Raw genomic sequence first — 23,093 nt, forward strand, 5'->3', positions numbered from 1 at the left:
ATCAAGCCCCATTAATATTCTAGGTTAGGAAGATCCATAAGGCACAGTCTCTGTCTTTATGGTCTTATAGGCTCATAGGAGAGGCAGGTGCTTGGATAATGATTTCATACAGAATGAAGCTATACAGAGATATTATGTGGTAATGGTTCATGCACCAGTTTGAATTAGTAGCCATTGCAGTTATGAATTGTGTAGGCAATTGGAGAGGGGATATGGTGCATATAAAATACACTGCCTGTACTTGACCTTTACTCTGATCTGACTCCATTTAGGCTAAGTTTATAGGGCTGAATATTTAGCCAAGAAAGGCTGTGCTTCCTGGGGTCAAAAAGTCATGCATGAAGACTCTAGAATTTGGGGTGCCTGGGTGGCTCAGTCAGTTAAGCCTCTGCCCTTGGCTCAGATCATGATCTTAGGGTCCTGGGATCGAGCCCTGCATCAGACTCCCTGCTCAGCTGGGAGTCTGCTTCTCCCTCTACCTTTGCCTGTCCCCTTACCACCATCCGCCCCCCCTGCGCTTGTGCTCTCTCTGTCAAATAAATAAATTTTTAAAATCTTAAAAAAAAAAAAAAGAAACTGAAATTTACTTGGCAGATATGTTGGGCAAAACCTTTCCATGATATGCTCCTTAGGGAGAGAGGGAAAGTTAGACTGGACACCTGAGATTAAAAAAAAAAAAAAAAAAGGCAGTAAATCAGAGGTGATCGGAAATGAAGATTGGTCCTAGAGTAAGATATCTGCTGAAGCCATGAACAGAGGAATTTCATTTGGGCATATGCAGAGACTGGTAGGAAGCAAAGCAAGCAGAACAAAAGATAAAATATTTTATACTAGGTGGGGCTCGATCTCACAACCCTGAGTCCATGACCAGAGCCGAAATAAAGGGTCAGAAGCTCAACTGACTGAGCCACCCAGTATCTCCAGCACATTCCTTTCATAGATGAATTTCAAAGTATCCTGTTAAATTCCTTAAAAATTTCTGGTGACATTTTGGCTAAAATTACTTAATATTATAAATTTGAAGGGGAAATGTTAAAAATTTAAAATATATTGTAGCTTCTTATCCTTCAAACATGGCATACGTTTAAGGTTAGTCAATAAATAAATCAGTCAGATTTTAGATTTTTTTTATATGGGTCATACATATGTCTCATAAAGCTTAATTTAGGTAGTTTTGTAGCATTTGGGCTTATTGGAAATGAGAGTATAATCTATTTTTCTTTTTTTTCTCCAGAACTGTTTCAGGAAGACAAAAAATGTCATTGTCTTTAGAATTTAACTTTCTACTATGATATTCAGAATTTATTATTTTTTTTATTTTTAAAGATTTTATTTATTTATTCATGAGAGACACAGAGAGAGAGGCAGAGACACAGGAAGAGGGAGAAGCAGGCTCCACGCAGGGAGCCCGACGTGGGACTCGATCCCAGGTCTCCAGGATCACAGCCTGGGCCAAAGGCAGGCGCAGAACCACTGAGCCACCTGGGCTGCCCTGATACTCTGAATTTAAACCTATGTTGTGTTTAGGTTAATTTATAGTTACCTCTTTGTTGGCTATATGAGTTTTTTCTGAGTGTGGGAATAGAATTACATTAGCATTATTGAAAGAATAAGGAGGGTCATCGTTTTTGTGGTTACTAACAGTTAATAGAACTTTTATTCATTCAGCAATGATGGATTGAGCTTCTGGTTTATCATGTGCCTGAAATTGTTTTAAGTTCTGGACATATAGTAGCATGTGGGATAATCTGTATCTTGATGGTTTGGTAGATCCTCTCTACAAAAGATTTTGCCTTTCAGGAAGAATCTTTGACTAACCTTACAATTTATTTTATTATTATTTACACAGTCATGTTTCCCCTTTAAATAAATTGGTTAGTTTATTTATATTTTTTAATTCATTTCACTAGATTTTAAAATTTATTTGTATAATTTCACATAGACATAATTTGGCAGTTCTTACTGCTGTGTATGTATAAGTAGTGTTTTCTTTTTGGACTTGTTCAAACTTTCCATAGTTTTGTCTCTAGCTTATTATTTTATTCAAAGAAAGCTTTTGATTTTATTATTATGCCTATAGTTTTCTTTCAGGGTGGTGCTGGAGTAGGAGGGATATCCTTCCTTTTTGATTCTCAATATTTTTCCTTTTTATAGTGTCTTCTGTTAGATTTTTAATTCATATGTTTTCTTATTTTTAATATTCAAATATAGAAAATTATGGTTATAATTTTTCTTCTTACTACTTTGTCAACCATCTACAAATTTTTTATAGTACTCTCATTATTATTTTCTAAATATATTTAGTTTACATTTGAATTCTTAAATGAAAGATTTAATGAAAAGATATAGTATAGGGGCCCCTGGATGGCTCAGTCTGTTAAGCATCTACCTTTGGCTCAGGTCATAATCTCAGGGTCCTGGGATCCAGCCTATCATTGGGCTTCCTGCTCAGTGGCAAGCCTGCTTCTCCCTCTCTGTCTTCCTCTGTGATCTCTTTTCTTGCTCTCTCAAATAAATAAATAAAATCTTAAAAAAATAAAATATTAATTATTATTAATATTAAAAATACATATAATTTACAAGATATCTTATTTTATTTTTATTTATTTATGACAGTCTCACACACACACACACACACACAGAGAGGCAGAGACATAGGCAGAGGGAGAAGCAGGCTCCATGCACCGGGAGCCCGACATGGGATTCGATCCAGGGTCTCCAGGATCGCGCCCTGGGCCAAAGGCAGGCGCTAAACCACTGCGCCACCCAGGGATCCCAATTTACAAGATATTTTAAAATTTCTTAGGGGATTATTTGTTTTGCCTACTTTTCCACTAATTTCTTTCTTTCTTTTTTTTTTTTTTTTAAAGATTTATTTATTTATTTATGATAGACACAGAGGAGAGAGAGAGAGAGAGAGGCAGAGGGAGAAGCAGGCTCCATGCCGGGAGCCCGATGCGGGACTCGATCCCGAGACTCCAGGATTGCGCCCTGGGCCAAAGGCAGGCGCCAAACCGCTGAGCCACCCAGGGATCCCCTTTCCACTAATTTCTAATAATATAGCATAAATTCTGTCATTAAGAATTTATTGATTTCTTGAATTTTTTTCTATGATGTAATATTTAGACAATTTGGGGGAAAACACATAGGTATTTGAAAAGAATGTCACTTTCTCTCTTGGGGAGTACACTGCTTTATAAATTTATTAGTTTAAGCTGATTAGGTGTGTCATTCAAATTCTCTGTAGCATTATATATATTTTGCTTACATAATTTGGCAGTTTCTCACATCTGGACTTACTATTTACTTTTTTTTTTTTTTGTAATTATAACATGTTTTTCTTTGATATTTTGAAACTATATTGCTAGATGAATAAATCCCAAAGTGGTTTTTTTTTTAAGTATATTTTTAAAACATTTTTCTTATAATGGTTTTTTAAAATTTGTAATTTTTTTTAGGATTTTCTCCAAGAACAATTATGTTGTTTGTGAACGGGGACAATTTGACTTCTTTCCTTCCAGTCTTTTTTATTCACAAGAGACACAGAGAGAGAGAGAGAGACAGAGACAGAGACAGAGACACAGGCAGAGGGAGAAGCAGGCTCCATGCAGGGAGCCCGACGTGGGACTTGACCCTGGAACCCCAGGATCATACCCTGGGCCAAAGTTGGCGCTAAACCACTGAGTCACCAGGGCTGCCCCCTTCCACTCTTTATGTCTTTCATTTGTTTTATACTGATAAGTGGGGCCAACTTTCCTTTGTTCTTGACCTAGATGAAAGTAGTCAAGATTTCAGCATAGATTGTTTGTAAGAATCTTTTATGAGGTTGAAAATATGTCTGTTTCTAATAGTTATGAACAGATGTCAAAGTTTGCCAAATGCTTTTTTCCATATCAGTTGAAATGATCATATCATTTTTTCTTTTATCCTATTAATATGATAATTTACAGTGTCTGCTTTGTAAATGTTAAACCATCCTTACTTTTCTGAAATAGACCCTACTTTGTTATGACATCCTATCATGTATGTGATATAAATGTCACATATATTAAGAAAACATATCAACATAACTTCACTGTTGATGTCACTATAAAAGTGTTTTTCAGCTTTTCTCCATTTGAAATTATTTCTTTCTCACTTTCATACCTTGATAGTGACTCACTGTGTATAATTTACACTTAAGGAGTTTACCTCCTTGAGGATAAAGAATCTACCTAAATTATTTAGAATTCTTATCTCAGGCAGGTGTGTTTATTCTTCCTCATTTATTTATTCAATCATATATTTATAGCATGGATATTTATCTTATGCCTTAGATTATAATCCAATGCTACTTTATTTTGTTGCAGGAATTGTTTCAGCTTTGGCCACCGAGAGCTTGTTTATTTTACTCCTGTGTCCTTTTCACATATCTCATCGATTTTTTTTTTCTCTCATCGATTTTTTTGAGTGCTTCCATACTTTCTTTTACTAGTGTTCCAGGCTCCTCTTGCATTTTCCTCCTCTAGTCCCAGAATCCACTATTTCTCTAAGAAGTCCTGGTTCATTTTAATAGTGACTGCAATAGAAAGCAAGATGTGAGTGCTATGCGTGCTTTCGTAATGGGATGTCATCCCTTTCAGGTATTTTATGCTGACAGACCAAGGATATATATATATATGTGTTTACTTACCCGTGTATATGTGTGTGTGTGTGTGTGTGTGTGTATAAATATTTTGATATGTAACCATCTTAATCTTTATTAGATAAGCATGAGTTACACTGATGCCTGATGCCTCCAACTCTAGTCCATTATAACATGGATCATTCTAGGCTTTTTTTTTTCTTGCCTATCTGTAAGTTTATACTCCAACAGTGAGAAACTTGGCTCTTTGCATTGTCATTCATTTGCTTAGTTGTTCAGCTCCTATATACATGTATAGTGCTACCAGAATTGTCATCCTTATCTCCATGGAAAACTACTCTTATTACCTAGAGTACAATGTTCTTTAGCCCTACTGACTGTACCTATTTCCAAAATCACTTAGATCAGTACTTTTTCCTCTCACCCTCCTCAGTGAGATTGTTTCATACATTTGCAATACAATTAGATTGTCTTGTAACATTGTGCTTTTCACCCTGGGATCCCATGACCTCCTAAAATTTTTTAAAAAAATATTCGCATACATTAAGGTTCATTTTTTATAATCTAAAGGTTTATGGGTTTTAACAAATGCAGAGTATTCTGTATCCACTAACACATATCAAACAGTGGATTCACTGTCCTAAATGCCCCCCTGTACTTCACCTATTCAACATCCTCTCCCCACAAGCATGGCAACTACTGAGCGTTTTATCATCTCTATCTATAGTTTTACCTTTTCCAGATTATTATATAATTGGAATCACAATCTCTGGCTTTTTCAGACCAGATTTTTTCACTTAGTAACATGCACTTCGGATTCATCCTTTCTTTTTTTTGGGTGGTTTGACAGCTCCTTTCCTCTTATCAATGAATAATAATATTTCATTATACAGATGCAACTTGGTTTGTTTATCTATTCATTCCTTGAAGGAGAGCTCCTTTGCTTCCAGATTTTGGTGATTTTGAATACAGCCGCTATAGATATTTATGTGTGTACATAAATTTTCTAATCAGTTGGATAAATACCAAAGAGTTCAACCCTTGAATTGTATGGCAAGACAATGTTTAGCTTTGGAAGAAAATGCCAAACTACCTTCCTAAGTAGCTGTGTCCTTTTGCATTCCTACCAGCGACAAATGGGGTTTCCTGTTGTTCTGCATCATAAACAGCATTTGATATTATCAACTTAAAAAAATATTAGTGATTTTAGTAGATGTGTGTAGGTGTATTTTTTGGTTATTGTTTTAATTTTTAATTTCCTAATGACAAATCATGGTTAGCATCTTTTAATATGCTTTTATGCAACCTTTATATCTTCTTTGGTGAGACAGCTGTTCAGATCTTTTGCCCATTTCATTGGATTGTTTACTTTCCTATTGTTGACTATATGAGCTCTGTGTATATTTTGGGTTCGAATCTTTTACCATATACATGTTTTGCAAATATTTTATTCCAGCTAGAGCTTGTCTTCTGATTTTCTTCACAGTGTCTTTTGTAGAGCAGAAGTCTTTAATTTTAAGAAAGTCTAATTTATAATTTTTTTCTTTTATGGATTATATTTTTGCTGTTGCATGTAAAAACTGATCACCAAACTCAAAATTAAGTAAATTTCCTTTTTTTGAGGGTAGAAATATTACAGCGTGAATTTTACATTTAGGCCTATGTCTCATTTTGAGTTAATTTTCATGAAAGGTATGAAATCTGTGTACAATTTCATTGTGCATATGGATATACAATTGTTCCAGCATCATTTATTGCAAAGACAACCTTTTCCCCACTGAGTTTCCTTTGCTTCTTTGACAAATATCAGTTGTCTATTTTTTTCTGGACAATCATAATCTATTGACCTATATTTCTATTTTTCTCTATATTTAATATCATGCTGCCTTGATTATGGTAACTTTTTTTTTTAATTTTTATTTATTTATGATAGTCACACACACAGAGAGAGAGAGGCAGAGACATAGGCAGAAGGAGAAGCAGGCTCCATGCACCGGGAGCCCGACGTGGGATTCGATCCCGGGTCTCCAGGATCGATCGCGCCCTGGGCCAAAGGCAGGCGCCAAACCGCTGCGCCACCCAGGGATCCCAGATTATGGTAACTTTATAGTAAGTATCGAGATCAGTTAGTGTCAGTCATGCAACATTGTTTTTCTTCAATATTCTGTTGGTTGTTCTAAGCTTTTTGCTTTTCACATAAATTTTAGGATCAGCTTGTTGATATCTATAAAATAGCTTGCCAGGATGTTGGTTGAGATTGTATTGCATCTATAGGTCAGAGTGCTGTGGCGCCACTGTGGAAATGGTCAAGAAAGAATTCCTGAGACCTTTTCAATGCAAAAGGGTGTTTTTATTAAAGCACAAGGACAGGACCAGGGGGCAGAAACAGCTGCACTGTGATTGTGAGTAGTGATTGATTATATATTTTTATGTTGCGGGTGGTGGTAGTGGTAGTAGAGATAAGGAAGTTTTTATTTTATTATTTATTTATTTATTTATTTATTTATTTATTTAGATAAGAAAGTTTTTAAAGGGATTTTCTTTTCTTTTTTTAAAAAAAGCTTTTATTTATTTATTCATGAGAGACACAGAGAGAGGTAGAGACATAGGCAGAGGGAGAAGCAGGCTCCCTGCAGGGAGCCTTATGCGGAACTTGATCCCAGGCCACCCCACCCCCATTGTGACCTGAGCCAAAGGCCGACACTCAACCACTGAGCCACCTGGGTGCCCTCTAAAGGGATTTTCACATGCTAAAAAAGGATTTACAGGATCCTGGAGATTTGGCTATTGTCAAACTAAGGTTGCTTTGTCCCTCTAGCAAGGTATTACCATTAAGGCAGCAATGAGTTTCTGGAGGAATATCACACTCTGCATATCTCGGGAATTTATCAGTGGGATGCAGGGTTTGAGGAAATTCAATGTTATCTACATTTCTTTTGCCTTTGTCCTTCTCATCAAGAGTATTCCCAATTCCTCTCTCTTGGTTTGGATTGTATTTTTAACCCCTTCTCCCCATCCTATGTTAAAGTTCTAACCCTTAATGTCTCAGATGTGACTGTATTTTAACACAGCTCCTTTACAGAGGAAATTAACCTGAAATGAGATCTTTAGGATTGACCTTATTGCAATGACTGGTGTCTTTACAAAAGGGAAAATCTGAAGCACACACATGCAGAAAATGGAGTGTGAAGATGAAGGCAGGGATGTAGGTGATGGTTCTACAAGCTAAGGTACACCAAAGATTGGCAGCAATCCACCAGAAGTGAGGTGAGAAGCAAGAAACAAATTCTTCCTCACGTCTTTCAGAATGAACCAATCCTGCCAATACCTTGATCTTGAAACTTCATCCTCCAGAACTGAGACAATACATTTTTGCTGTTTAAGACACTTAATTTGGGGTGCTTTGTTAAGGCAGCCCTAGCGAGTGAACACAATCCCATCTCTTATGACATTGATACCATTCCTTTTACTGACTCCTAACTTTAGTTATCCATCACCCAATGCATTATTAGTTTTCCCTTAAGAATAAGAAACATTTTAAAAAGTTATTTTATCTTCATTTATTCTTTCTCTAACACTCTTCCTTTTTTTTTTTTTTTTATGTCTATGCAAGTTTCCGATCAACATCATTTTCATTCTCCCTAAAGAACTTCTTTTTAACATTTCTTGTCAGGCAGGTCTGCTAATGATGAATTCTTTCAGCTGGAATTTGCTGGAGGAACGTCTGTATTTCTTTAATGCTTAACGGATAATTTTGCTGGATTTAGAATTCTAGGCTGGTGCTCTTTTTGTCTCTTTCAATACTTGTTTAGATGTATCAATCAGCCTACTTATTTCCTGCTTTCTTGGTTTCTGACAAGGCTTACACTCTAATTCTTAATTTTTGTTCCTGTCTTGTTGAGAAATTTTTCCTTCTGACTGCTTTCAAGATTTTTCTCCTTGTCTTTGGTTTTCTGTTGTTGACTATGATGTACCTGATGTGGGAAACAAAGGCAAAAGAAAAATTAAATTTCCTTACAACCTATAGTCAATTATAAGTCAATTATAAGTCCTTGAAACAGGCAGAGTGACCTTCCTCTAGGGACTCAACTGCTTGATGTTCATACTTTGCTAAGGGCAAAAGACAATCTTAGCCCAACCCCCAGGATCTTGTGAGTCTGTCTACTTTAACATATAAAAATTCCTTTGGAAACTTCCTTTATCTCTACCCTCTCAAGATACATGTTGGCAATCATTCCCCAAGCATATGACCCACTGATATGCATATGAAAGTTTTCATACTAAAATTTGATTAGACAGTAATAAATGACCTCTTCCCAACAGCTAGTCCCCTTATGGTCCTGGACACCTTGCTTCCAAAATTTTTTAGAGACTTATGCTCTCCCTAACCCCCTCCCAACTTGAAAGTATATAATGGGCCACTCCTCATGACCCTGGTGCAGCTCTTTCTGCCCTCCGGTCCATCCCCGTGCTTTAGTAAAACCACTTTTTTGCACCAGAGACATTTCAAGAATTCTTTCTGGGCCATTGGCTTCAAACCCTAATATCTTTCCTACATCATACATAGGTATAGTTTTAAACATTTTTGGTATTCTGTTTGGTGTGCTGTGACCTCCCTGGATCTTTGGCTTCGTATATATCATGATTTTTAGAATATTCTCACCCATTTTTATTTCGGGGACTTCTTATACTTCATTTTGTTGCTCCTTGTGGTATTTTAATTGTGTGTATATTGCACCATTTAGAACTATATCCCAAAGTTTTTGGATGCTCTGTTCTGTTTATCTCTGCCATTTCAATCGTTTGCATTTCTGCTTGCATTTCAGCTGACCTATCTTTAAGCTTGCTTGTATTTTCCTTGGCTGTGTCCCTCCTACTGATGAGCCCATCACAGCCTTTCTTTATTTCTGTTACAGTGTTTTGGACTTCCAGCATTTCACTTTCATAATTTTATAAAATTTCCATCGCTCTCCTTACATAACCAACATGTTCTCGCAGGTAGCTCACTCTCTCTGTTGGGGCCTGTAACATATTAATCATAGCTGTTTCAACTTCTTTACTCAGTTATTCTACTATCTGTGTGACAGGGGAGTCTAGTGCTTACTTTGTCTCTTCAGACTGTGCTTTTGCTTGATTTTACATCCTTGTGACTTTTTTGTTGAAAACCAAGCATGGAATATAGGAATAATAATAATAATAATAGGAACTGAGGTAAAGAAATCTTAATATGAGAATTTATGTGAATCTGGCTAGTGGTTGCAGGAGTCAAGATTTCAAGTTACCCTGTGGTCTCCCACATTGCCTTTAGGCATCCTTAAGTACTTGTTCTTAGAGAGTCTGTACCTTGTGGCTGCGTTAGCTGTAACCCACTGTTATCACACTGATGTCGTTTTGGAACGCAGGTGAGATTTGGTGGGATAAGGTCCGGGGTCCATGACCAAGAAAGACTTCTTGAGATGTCTTTGGCACAAAGAGATGGTTTTATTAAAGCACAGAGACAGGACCTGTGGGCAGAAGGGTTGCTGTGCTAGTGTTGTGGGGGTGACTGATTATATATTTGGAGGAGGTAACAAAAACAGAGGTTTCAGAAGGATTTTCATATGTTAAAGAAGACTCACAGGAGACCAGCCTTGCCATTGTCAAATTAAGGTTGTTTTGTCCTCTAGCAAGGCATTAACATTAAGACAGTTGGGAGCTTCCTGGAGGAATGCCACCTCACTATCCCATCCAGGAATTGGGGTGGGGGTGAAGGTTGCAGGTGTCAGCCTGTGCTTTGTCTTCAGCTTGCCTTCTGCTCCCTCATCAACACTGGAGCCCGGTTGACAGTGGAGGTGAGGTCCCGGAGGGAGGGAAGCATTCTATAATCTTGTGATTAAACTTTAGTCTTTAGTGGGCTTGTGTCCTACACTCACACCCTTAGGTTGACACTGAAGCGAGAGAGCTAGGTTCTTGTTTCATGGAGTTGAAGAATGAATCTTGTAGACAAATGAGAGTAAAGTGATGGAAGATTATTAAGCTAGGATACAAGAAAAGCTCTCAGAAGTGAGAAGGGTCCCGACAGCATTGCCTACAGGAGCTCCACTGGCAGTCTTTTATTTAGAACTGACCAGGGAGCTTGTGGCCTTATCATTCTTGTGATAATCTTGGTTGAGTAATGACTAGGTGATAACATCTTTAATGGCCTACTTCTTTTTGGAGTCTGGTTATCCTTTGTTGGTCACAGGGGACTGTCATAAAAAAAGACACCTTCCTCCTCCCACACACACCTAGGCCAAGGTGGTCTGGTGTGTTCCCTCATCTCTGGTTTCCTTCACCTCCTCATTTTGGGAATTTCTGTGAGCTTGACCACATAGCCCCTATCTATCTCTCCCTACCTAGCCCCGCCTGTCACTTACTCAACACAGCAAGGCTATAGGGTGCTAAAGTGGGAGAAATGTCCTTTTCCCAAGTGGGAGATGGCTCTAGTAATATCTACTATCCTAGAGAATAGGTATTTTTAAAAAAGATTTTATTTATTTATTTGACAGAGAGAGAGAGAGAGCACAAGCAGGGGGAGCAGCAGAGGGAGAGGGAGAAGCAGACTCCCTGCTGAGCAGGGAGCTGGACCTGGGGCTCCATCCCAGGACCCTAGGATCATGACTGGAGCCAAAGGCAGACGCTTTGAGCAATTGTGCCACCTAGGCACCCCAAGAATAAGAATTTTTTATGGAATATCACCTAGGCCAGTTCCACACTGCTAGTGCCAGGAGAGTATCTCTTTTCACTCTTCACTGTGGAGATAGAGCCCTTGAAAGTGTGAGGTTTCCCTAGGAATGCAGCTCCCAGGAGTCTTGGGCTACCATGCTAGTCTACACTCAGATTCCAGCAATTTGTCAAAATTGCTATTTAAGGGCTCTTGCCAGTGTTTGACTCCAGCAGTCCTGCGTTAGGTAGGCAAGTCTTTGCTATGATTCTCCCTTGCTTCCCTTGTGTCTCCAGGTTTTGAGGGAGTGTTTTGCCTTGTGACCTTCTGTTCTCTAATGGCTCCGAGAAGAGTCATCGCCTTTCATTTTGCTTGGCTTTTTCTTGCTTCAAGGGTAAGAATATTGATTTCCAAGTTCTTCATATGTTTTAGGTACAACCGGAAATCCCAACTTTGTGTATTTGAGACATTTGATTAACATGAGGATGAGATAAAATGATGATAAAATCAACAAAAATAAGATAAGATAAAATCATTACAATTAAGATAAAATAAAAAGATTTCATTAAAATAAGATAAAATGGAGATTAATAAAGAAAATCAGGGAAGCATGGGGTGAACCTGGCAAGTTTGAGTAACTTGAAGTAGCTTGGTGTGCTAGATCATAGTGTGTGTAGGGGGATGCTACATACAAAATGACAAAACGGGGGGAGGGTGGGCAGGTGTCAGGGTGAAGGTCCTATGCAGAGTATGACACATTAGATCACTTGTGTCTTATTTTTTAAGATCCTTAGTGCTTAATGTAGTGCTTAGTAAATAGAAGATGCTTAATAAAAGCATATTGAATGAAGAAAGAACTAAGGAAGGAAAATATAATTGAAAAGTCATACTTAAAATTAAGTGTGGAATGATACTTCACATTTCTCTTAAACAGTATGAAGAGATTAATTATAGAATTCTTACAAATAGCCAGCTTTCTCAGTATCTTTGAAAAATACTTAACTCTATAAAAACATCCTTTCTATTTTTAAGGTTTTCAAAGGTTGAGGCAGGTTTTGCATTTAACTAGTGATTTTTTTTACCTTCAGTTAATATTTATGGCCTTCTCTTGCTGCTTCTCATATGAATAAGAAATTAGTCTTTGGATGATATCCCCCAAATTAGCAGTGACATGCAAACTTCTCAGAGGGGGGGGGTTCAATATTTTAGTTGCCATTCCCTGTATTTCCCCGGGGACTGTAGTTTCTTTGGGTTTCTTGCAGCCACTGGATACGAAGCTCCTTGTACCACATGTTTTCTTATCTGGCTTTAGAGAAACAGTAGTTCACAACCCTTATTATGTCCAAATATTTGGCCAGTGGGATTTTTTTGTGTTTTCTTAATAAAGGTCACCTATAGTTATAAAATATTAGACTACAGGAGACCTTGCAGGCATTTTGGCTAGTGTACATCCTAGATGAGGGAAATGAGTATGAGTCTTAGAGAATTTTCAAAGATTGTCCCTGTTTGTGCAGCTAGCTGGCTACTGGGAGAAGTGAGAGTCACTCCCAGGGTAGAAGTTTTGTTTTGTTTTTTTTTTTCTCTGCATATCAGTTCTCCACTTTTGAGGACTATTTTTGATTTTCATGAATTATAAATAGTATCAGTGTTACTCTGAGTTTTATATTCTTGGACTTTGATTGCACCAGTATATGATGTCCAAGTACTTGGTTTCCTATAGAACTACTTAAAACATTTGTCTTATACTAAATGAGATGGGGAGAATTTCCCAGACAGGGTAGGGGAAATTATTGCAGAGAAGCTGATGGATCCCATGATGAATATGTCCGCTTTCCTCAGCAGGTTCACTTACCAGGTCATATCAAGCAGATGAATCCAACAAATCATACCCAGGTGACAGGCTTTGTCCTCCTGGGGCTCTCTCAGGTATGGGAGCTCCGGTTCTTCTTCTTCATTGTCTTCTCAGCTGTGTATCTTATGACTGTAATGGGAAATCTCCTTATTGTGGCCATAGTGACCTCTGACCCACGCCTCCACACAACCATGTATTTTCTCTTAGGCAATCTTTCTTTCCTAGACTTTTGCTACTCTACCATCACGGCACCTAGGATGCTGGTTGACTTGCTCTCAGGCAACCCCATCATTTCCTTTGGTAGCTGCCTGACTCAGCTCTTTTTCTTCCATTTCATTGGAGGCATCAAGATCTTCCTGCTGACTGTGATGGCGTTTGACCGCTATATTGCCATCTCCCAGCCCTTGCGCTACAGGATTATTATGAATAGAACAGTCTGTGGGCTCCTCGTGGTAGCCTCCTGGGTGGGGGGCTTCATCCACTCCATTGTACAGGTTGGACTGACTATCCAGCTGCCATTCTGTGGGCCTGACAGGCTGGACAACTTTTACTGTGATGTGCCTCAGCTGATCAAATTGGCCTGCACAGATACCTTTGTCTTAGAGCTTCTGATGGTGTCTAACAATGGCCTGGTGACCCTGATGTGTTTTCTGGTGCTCCTGGGATCCTACACGGCACTGCTGGTCATGCTCCGAGGCCACTCCAGGGAGGGCCGCAGCAAAGCCCTATCCACTTGTGCTTCTCATATTGCCGTAGTGACCTTAATCTTTGTGCCTTGTGTCTACATCTATGCAAGGCCATTTCGCACCTTCCCTATGGACAAGGTGGTCTCTGTGCTGTACACAATGGTCACTCCCATGCTGAATCCTGCCATCTATACCCTGAGAAACAAGGAAGCGATCATGGCCATGAAGAAGCTGTGGAGAAGGCAAAAAGACCTTCTGGGTCCCCTGGAGCACTGACCTCTCTGCCACCCAAATTAGCAGGGGCAGAGCCTGAGAATCTGAGAGCTGCTTCAGTGTAGCAGCCTGATTGAGAAGACCTACAAAGTAGCCCAAACTACTTGTCTATTCTAATACTTGCTCTACTACTTGCTTCTCTATTGTTCTTAGCCTCAGTCAAGTTCTGGTGACCTGAACTTTTAACACAGAAAATGAAATGAGCAGGGGATTCCTGGGTGGCTCAGTGGTTTAGCGCCTGCCTTCAGCCCAGGGCATGATCCTGGAGACCCAGGATCGAGTCCCACATCTGGCTCCCTGCATGGAGCCTGCTTCTCCCTCTGCCTGTGTCTCTGCCTCTCCCTCTTTCCATGTATCTCTTATGAATGAATAAATAAAATATTAAAAAAAATAAAAAGAAAATGAAATGAGTATCCTAGAACTTCTCCCAAGTGTCTCTTAGAGAAAAGGTCTTAGGTGCTATGCAGAAATGGTTTTTGGCTTAGGTGGCCCTTGCCTATGTGATGATGTTGGCCCTACTAAGAAAGTTCCAGCTGCAGTATGCATGGAGATGGTACAGCTGGTGTTTCTTTTCTGATATTTCTTCTTGGACACAAAATATATATGAGGAGCTCAAAACAACTATAAACTTTCTGGAGATAAGAGTGATCTGGAGGTTAATCTAAATATGGGACACTAAGTTCTGATTTTGAAAGGCTGATTGAATTTAATGTCAACAAAGAGAAATGGACTTGTTTTGGGAAAATTACTTCCTTCTTGTAATTTCTTAAGGCACTCACCATCATCATGATCTTTTTTTTTTTAAGATTTTATTTATTTATTCATGAGAGACACAGAGAAAGAGACAGAAACAGAGGCAGAGGGAGAAGCAGGCTCCCTGTTGGGAGCCTGATACAGAATTTGATCCCAGGACCTAAGGGGCATGTCCTGAGCCAAAGGCAGACACTCAACCACTGAGCCACCCTGGCATCCCACCATCATCATGATCTAAATAATAATTTGTTAAGAGCTTACCATATACCAGGCATGGTCCCAAGTCATTTACATTTACTATTTATTTTAATTCTCTCAACATTCTTACAAGGTAGGTATCATCTTCATTTTAATGATGAATCAGTGGCAACTGAGAGACATTAAATTATTTAAGTCTTTAGAGCTTGTTTCTGGAATCCAACCCAGATCTGTTTAACTTTAGAAGGCAAATTTTTGGTCATATCTAAAATTCCTTGAAGCTACTAAGGGTAACTCTGTTTTTGTGAGTTTGTGCAAGTTAAACTGGCATTATGGGTAGAGATAATACATTCTAACTTGGTCTTGGTCTAGTGTAGTCGAGGGAGTGAAATGGACTGAATTTTGGAATGTGGGGAGATGGAGTAAAAAGATAATTTGTTGACAACTGAACCCAATGGAAAAGGCATAATTGGTTTTTTTTTTAAGATTTTATTTATTTATTTATGAGAGACATAGAGAGAGAGAGAGAGAGAGAGGCAGAGACAGGGAGCCCGATCCAGGACTCAATCCCAGGACTCGATCCCAGGATCCAGGAGCACACCCTGGGCTGAAGGCAGGCATTAAACCGCTGAGCCATCCAGGGATCCCCCCAGAATTGGGTTTAATGTGGAAAAATAGATTACTTGCTGGCCCCTAAACAAGGAGTGGTACAACTGCCACAAATACCTGAAGTGGTAACATCAGTACCCCTAGAAGCTCTACTGCAATTTAAGAGGGAATGGAGAGATGCTCATGGTCTTTTCTTACATCGTCTCTCTAATACTCCCTCACAGTTTAACTCTCTGATCCACATTCCTGCGTCTCCTACCACCAAGTCAACCATTTGGCTTCTTATTTTTATCATAGGACCTGCACCTTTTTTTATCTTCACTCTCATACCTAAGAATCTATTTTAAAATAAAAACAAAGCAATGTTTTGTTTATTTATGTTAAATGTTATTTAATCAATCGGTGATCCCTACCATGGATGTGGGATGGAAAGAGGATGATATTCAACAAATGTATTTGCAATCTTAGCGTTAAGTCATTACTCATCACTTATATCTTAGTAAGTAAGTTAGTATAAGTGATGTTCCTTTCCATAATAGTAGCCGGTTGAGAGGGAATGTGTAGTATACAGGGCTTAGAGCGTGGGTCAAACTGGAAAGAGGAAAGGCTTAGGTTTAGGGAAAAGGGAGCTGGAAGGTTTTGGAAGAGCAGATAGGACAGCATAGAGGAAACATGTAAGTTATTTGAAAAGAGTATATTTTAGTGGGAAGATAATTTTGGAATCAGAAGAATTAAGTCGGGGTTCTCTTTCCATGTGGTTTGGTTTAGTAGCAAGAGTGTAATTCTCTAGCCACTATACTTTGGACTTGTAGAAGGGTAGCATGTTTATTTATACAAGTCATAGTGCAAATACACTGAAGAGGACATATATGTGCAAATAATATGCAGCTTCTTTATTTTTCAATAACCAAAATGATTTTCCTTCTAATTGCCATATTGCTGGATAGGAAGAGAAAAGAGCTCAAGTTTAGGCAGATCTAGTACACTTACTTTTTTTTTTTTTTTAAGATTTTTATTTATTTATTCATGAGAGACACACAGAGAGAGGCAGAGACACAGGCAGAGGGAGAAGCAGGCTCCATGCAGGGAGCCTGATGTGGGACTCGATCCCAGGACCCTGGGATCATGTCCTGAGTCAAAGGCAGATGCTCAACCACTAAGCCACCCAGATACCCCTAGTACACTTACTTCTATGCAGAAAAATGCACATAGTCCCCTTATGTAGGTCGTCATTCCCTTCAGAAAATACCACAGTCTCCCTTAGGAGTATGCTGTTTCCCTCTTTCTAGCTTGACCCTTTACTAGCCTGGCTCTTTCCTAGGCTGTAAGATCTATGTAGGTAGGTAGAGGGTTCGTCTTATCAAGCTTGTTTCCAAACTACATATTGTCCATTTTTCTCAGCCTCCACTGCCAATTGTAAAGTCATAACTAGCACATCTGTCCCCTAGGCCATGCAGTAGCTTCCTACTTGATCCTTTAAAATCCACTCTTCTTTCTAACCAGTTGTCCCCACAACAGCTGATTGATTTTTAAAAATACAATTAGATCATTTCCTCACTTAAAACCCTTCAAAATCTTTACATTGCCTTTACAAAGGAAGAAAGATCCACATAAAGCTTATAGATAAGGTCCTGTCTGAACCGACCTCAGCACACCTCTCCACTTCGAGGCCTCTTGTACATTTGTTTCTCCCAGTCCATCTTGTCTTACTCTGGGACCTGGCAAATGCTACTTGCTCTTTCTGGAATGCTCCTCCTCTACTTTTTGCCTGGATAACTGCTCCTCAGTCCGAGGCCTCAATTTAAAGCTCATTTCTCCAGAGGTATGTTCCTGAGTCTTTAATCTAAATTATTTTTCCTTATTAGCTCCTCTAACAAAACTCAACTCTTTTCTCAAAAACATTTATCACAAATTGCAGCTACATACTAAGATGTGTATTTAGGTTTTCTTGTTTGTTTTTTTGTTGGTTTGTTTTTTTGGGGCACCAATCCCAACTATACTATAAGTAGGATATTGTAAAAGTGAGGGCTATGTCTACTTTGTTTACTACTAGACTAGTAGATTCACAAGCAACAAAAAAGCAGCCTCGGGTGTAGAATTGAGGAGGCATTCACTCCCAGGTTTGTGCATAGCCCTACCCTGCTCTTGCATGACCAACAGCGTGACCAAGAGGGTGTACGTCTCTTTATTTTTTTTTATTTTATTTTTATTTTTTATTTTTTTGGTGTACGTCTCTTTAAAATTTGTGCCCCACACATCTCCATTGGCCCAAGACATTACCCTAGTCTCATCCCTGCCTGGCTCAGTGCCTTAAACATACTAGGTATTTAATAATATTTCTTAAAGGAATGATTGAATAATTGTCCTTGTATTTAGACTTGGGAATTTGGGATATCCAAATAATTTGATGGTCACAGCATTCTTCCTTTATGCGATCCCTATTGGAGCTGCAAGTCACATAAAGAGCAATAGCAATTGAAAATCCAAGAACCATTTATTACCACAGCCAAAATTTAATTTTCTGTATACAGGTTCTGGTTAATCTTGTTTGTAATACTCAGTCTAGGTGGAAGGCTGAGAAAGCTTCTTACTCCTTCCCCTGTAAGCTCCTTATCTGAATCTCCATGTTTTAGCATCTGCTGGTTGGCTTCATGATATAGGATCCTGAAGCTGTAATAAGTGTGCTGAACACAGGTGAGGAAGAAGAGTAGCGGTCTCCCTGCATAAAGGCCACATCCTTACCTGCCCCAAAGTAAATGTGTCCTAACCAGAATTTTGAAACTTGACCAATTGGATCAGCCTTCTCTAGGAGGGATCGAGAAGGGGAGGCATCAGGAAGATAGGAGGAAGGAAAATGAAGGCTTGCTCCCTATTTTATATTGTATATTTATGAAGACTTTTTTTAGATTTTATTTGTTTTAGAGAGAGAGCACACGTGCATGTATGCAGGAGGGGCAGAAGAAAGAGAGAGAATTCTGAGCAGACTCCTTGCACAGCCTGACTTGGGGCTCAATCCCACCATCCCAAGATCATGACCTAAGCTGAAATCAAGAGTCAGATGCCTCACTGACTGAGCCACTGGGGTGCTCCATATGAAGACTATTTTTTAATTGTCTGACAAAAGTGCAGGGTGTTGCTTGAGTGATTTGAACTTCAAACCCAGTCTTAAAAATTGCATAAATTGGGACATCTGTGTGGCTCAGTGGTTTAACACCTGCATTCAGCCCAGGGTGTGATCCTGGAGACCCAAGATCGAGGTCCACATCGGGCTCCCTGCATGAAGCCTGCTTCTCCCTCTGTCTGTGTCTCTGCTCCTCTCTCTGTGTGTCTCTCTTGAATAAATACACAAAATCTTAAAAAAAAATTGCATAAATTTTTAATCTCCTAATCTAATATATATATATATATTTTACTTGTGATCCTCATAGTCTCTCATTGCCATGATTCAGTGCCACCTCAGGGCATCTCTCAGGGCCTGCTTCACCTTATCATTGCGGAGACTGAAGATGAATGGGTTCAGGAGGGGTGTGATGATACAGCTCAGGACTGAGGCACCTTTGTTGAGCAGTGAGGACTGAGCCTCCGACACACGGATGTAGAGAAAAATGGAGCTGCCATAGACGATGACCACCACAGTAAGATGTGAGACACAAGTGGAGAATGCCTTCTTCCGCTCGGCAGCTGTGGGGGCCCTGAAAACTGTGGCAAGAATGCAGGCATAGGAAACCAAGGTCACCGCCAGTGACCCCAGTAACACTGCCGTGGAGAGCACAAATGCCACCAGCTCCAGTAGGCGGGTGTCTCCACAAGAGAGCCTCAGCAAAGGCCAGCTGTCACAGAAAAAGTGGTCAATACCACGGGGGCCACAGAAAGGTAGGCTGGCCATGAGGATGGTGGGACAGAGCACCCAGAGGAATCCAGCTAGCCAGGAGGCCAGAACTAATTGGGAACAGACACGACCGCTCATCAGAGTCTCATAATGGAGGGGGCGGCAGATTGCCAAGTAACGATCCAGAGACATGACAGCTAAGAGGAAGAAGTCGGTGGTGCCAAGGAGGAAGTAGAGGTAGGATTGGAGGATGCAACTGGCAAATGAGATGGAGTGATCCCCTGTGAGAATGATGACAAGCATTTTCGGAACCACAACAGACACAAGCAACAGCTCCAGAAAGGACAGGTTCCTCAGGAAGAAGTACATCTGTGTGTGTAGGCGTCTGCTCACCCAGCTGAGCCCAATAATGAGTAGGTTGCCTGAGGCCGTTACAATGTAGGTCACCATCAACCCCAGGAACAGCAGAGACTGTAGGATGTGGCTTCTGGGGAAACCCAAAAGGACAAACTCTGTCACCTGAGTCCAGTTTTCCAGACTCATCTTCAGTGACCTGGAGGAGAAATGAAACAGAATTTTGTAACTGGTTCCATAGCCATAAATTATCATTTAATGGATCAACAGAATAATAAGCACCTGGTGCTTCCTTACATCCTGAGATTATATTCATCTTTCTGCTTAGGAGTGACTTACAAAAAAGAGAAATAAGATATGATAGCAAGCTGTATATCAGCAATAACATGGATGATATTATGATATTGAACATTAATTATGTATTAGGAAATTTGGATGCAGTATCTCCTCTCACAGTGGCTCTTAAAGATAAATATAACTATTCTCTCTTCTAGGTAAAGAAAGGATGACTGAAGAAGTTCAAGGAACTTTTCAATGATCAAATAGGGAGCAGGTGGTAGAGGCAGGATTTCAAACCAGATTTCTGGGGCTCCCATGCACATACTTCTTTCTGTTTCACTTAGGCTGGGTATCACATGAGTGGGGTCCAGAAGAGTGGAGGGGTCAGAGAAGACTTTACAGAATAAATGAACTATGAGCAAAATCATATTGGGATCAAGAACTCTCAGTGCTTGTGGTCCTTCTATGTCCTGGCTTAACACAAGATAACAATAAAAATCACGGCTTTCAGTGTCTTTAGAGATTTTATTTTTCTTAATCAGCCAGAGTGTCACAGGTGATGAAACTGTGGAGAGTCCAAGTCCTTTCTGGTTTGTTGTTTTTACCAACTCTTCCTTCTCTGGGTTATGGGAAATCCCTCTTCCAGGTGACTAGCTTCCTCTCATCCTCAGCTCTCCCAACGTGTTTGTGGCATAAGGTGAAGAGGGGGAAGGAAGCTTACCCAAGGAGATAGGTTGTAGCAATTTGCCTCTTCAACTATTACCTTCATTTGGAGATATGTTCATCTTGTCTTTAGAACTTTCGAACTTATGAAATTTATCCATAAGTTTTGCACGGTTCAGTTTCACTAGACATCTTGGTTCTAGGATCCTTTTGTCACATCCAGCACCAAATATGCAGAATTTCATAGATTTTGCCTGTCAATTTCATTGTCTGAAAATGTTGGAAAACATTCTAAGACAGAAAGAATGCAAATTACCGTCAAGTTGTTTAATTGACGAAGAATGAAGTGTTGAGAGCTTTTGCAAAGTTTAATCCAGGAACATCTATTACTCCAGACTTCCAGCATTAAAGATGGGGAACATAAATATTTTCTCAAGTCTGTCTGGAGAAGTCTTAAGAAAAATTATCAGCAGAGGCAGAGAATCTTGGTTCCAAGGCTGAAAGAAAGACCTTCAGGGCAAGTTCTGGTTATGTCAGTAAGAAGTAAATCCTGGGATTAAGTAGCTAGCTAATAGTAAAGCTTTATACCTCCAAAGTCAATTAAATACCTCAATAAAACTCAGAAAAGGATGTTAGAGTATTTAGGGATGACATAATCATTTCAGATAAGGAAAATATGTTAACTATGGCTTTTCCCAAAGTATTGGGTAAATATTGTGTTTAAAAATAGCTTATAAAGCCTAGCTGGCAAATTTTTAATATTAGCTTTTATCTACTATTATAAAACACATATACTAAAGTCTATTATACAGCATTCCATTGGCAGTTAACCTACTGGCTACTTGCAAGTTTCTGAGTAATTTCCAGTTGGCTGGCTGTCGTTCTTATTATTCCACATAATAAAAATATAATCCCTATATATATGTGTTTAAAATTTTGTCATTTGGGGGATGCTGGGTGACTCAGTCAGTTGTGTCTGACTTTGGCTCAGGTCGTGTTCCCAGGGTCTTGGTATCCAGCCCCATTTCAGGCTCTGCACTTAGCTGGGAGTCTGCTTCTCCCTCTCTCTCTCCCCCTCCCCACCACTCATGCTCTCTGTCTGTCTCAAATAAATAAATAAAATCTTAAATTTTTTTTTCTCATTTTGAACCTCCAAATAATGTTGTTGGTTAGTTAGCCTAATGTCTAAGAAGTCTTGCATAAACTCATAGTTAGAAGTTGTTAACATTATTGGAAATGATTTCTTGTTCCCATCTACTTCACACTAAAAATAGTGTTTGGCAAGGTGAGAGCCAATGGAGGGAATTAGAGCTATGAAGGACACACATGTACACACATTTTCAATTCTATCTGCACTATAACTTAATCTACACAATTAGGTAGCTACTGTTGTTGTCCACTTTATAACTGAGCAAATTGGAGCACATCAGGTTAAAAAAACTTCAGAGGTAGAGCTAAGATGAACATTTAAGATGATCCAACCCTGATGTCAGACCATGGCACTACTAAATATAACTATTTTTACTTGAAATTTGAACCTGCCAGAGGGAAAAAGGACATTGATTTGAAGTGCTGTAATATAATAATGCCTCATAATAATAACAGCATTTACTGAGTAGCTGTAATATATTAGGAAAGGAATTTTTCATTCATTTCATTGTTCAATGTTTCAGCAACCAGGCAAGCTAAGCATTACTTCCATTCTACAGGCAAAGGAATTATGTAGAAAGTAAGGACCCGTATCTAGCGAGTAGAAAAGTTAGGGACTGGAATTTTAGGAAGTTTGACTTTAGAGACTGCACTTGTAACTGCTCAGCCATAATATCTTAGGCGGGAGAGAGTTCGTGACTATAAATTTGATTTGACGTCAACTTCCAATTGTCACCTTGCTTCATTTGTGGGTTAATGATAAGAATTGTGCATATGGAAATTAGTTATTGTAGTTTAAAGCTTTGGTCCTAAAAAAATAAAACTATCCCTCAGAATGTGTGCTAGACTGAGCCTTATCTCGGAGGCTTTCAGCTTCTACAGAGAAGTGAGATTGGGTGTTCTGGCCCCAATCACTACTCTCCATCCCCAGAAGGACTCCCTTACCTGAGTATATCCTAGAAACTTGTCCTCCTTGTCTTTCAAGGTCTATTACAGGGTATGCTGGATCTATATCATGTAGAAAGCAGAGCATTCTGCTTGGGTTGCTTATAGATCTAGAATCACATACAGGTACTTAGCTACTTTCCCATTCCCAATAAGGACTCCTTCATGGCATTACACATTTATTATATGGCTTATTA

General features: G+C 39.2%; 2 protein-coding genes across 2 annotated transcripts; one reads left to right on the forward strand and one right to left on the reverse strand.

Moving 5' to 3' along the window:
* The first annotated feature begins 13,175 nt into the window (after positions 1-13,175).
* On the forward strand, positions 13,176-14,120 carry OR4D5 (olfactory receptor family 4 subfamily D member 5). Its single transcript, XM_077884785.1, has one exon. It carries the CDS (start codon positions 13,176-13,178, stop codon positions 14,118-14,120), a length of 945 nt encoding a protein of 314 aa, XP_077740911.1.
* Positions 14,121-19,122: 5,002 nt separating this feature from the next.
* Positions 19,123-20,049, reverse strand: OR6T1 (olfactory receptor family 6 subfamily T member 1). The gene has a single exon (XM_077883250.1). It carries the CDS (start codon positions 20,047-20,049, stop codon positions 19,123-19,125), a length of 927 nt encoding a protein of 308 aa, XP_077739376.1.
* Positions 20,050-23,093: the final 3,044 nt, after the last annotated feature.

Source organism: Canis aureus, chromosome 3 (assembly GCF_053574225.1).
Source record: "Canis aureus isolate CA01 chromosome 3, VMU_Caureus_v.1.0, whole genome shotgun sequence".
NCBI lineage: Eukaryota > Metazoa > Chordata > Mammalia > Carnivora > Canidae > Canis > Canis aureus.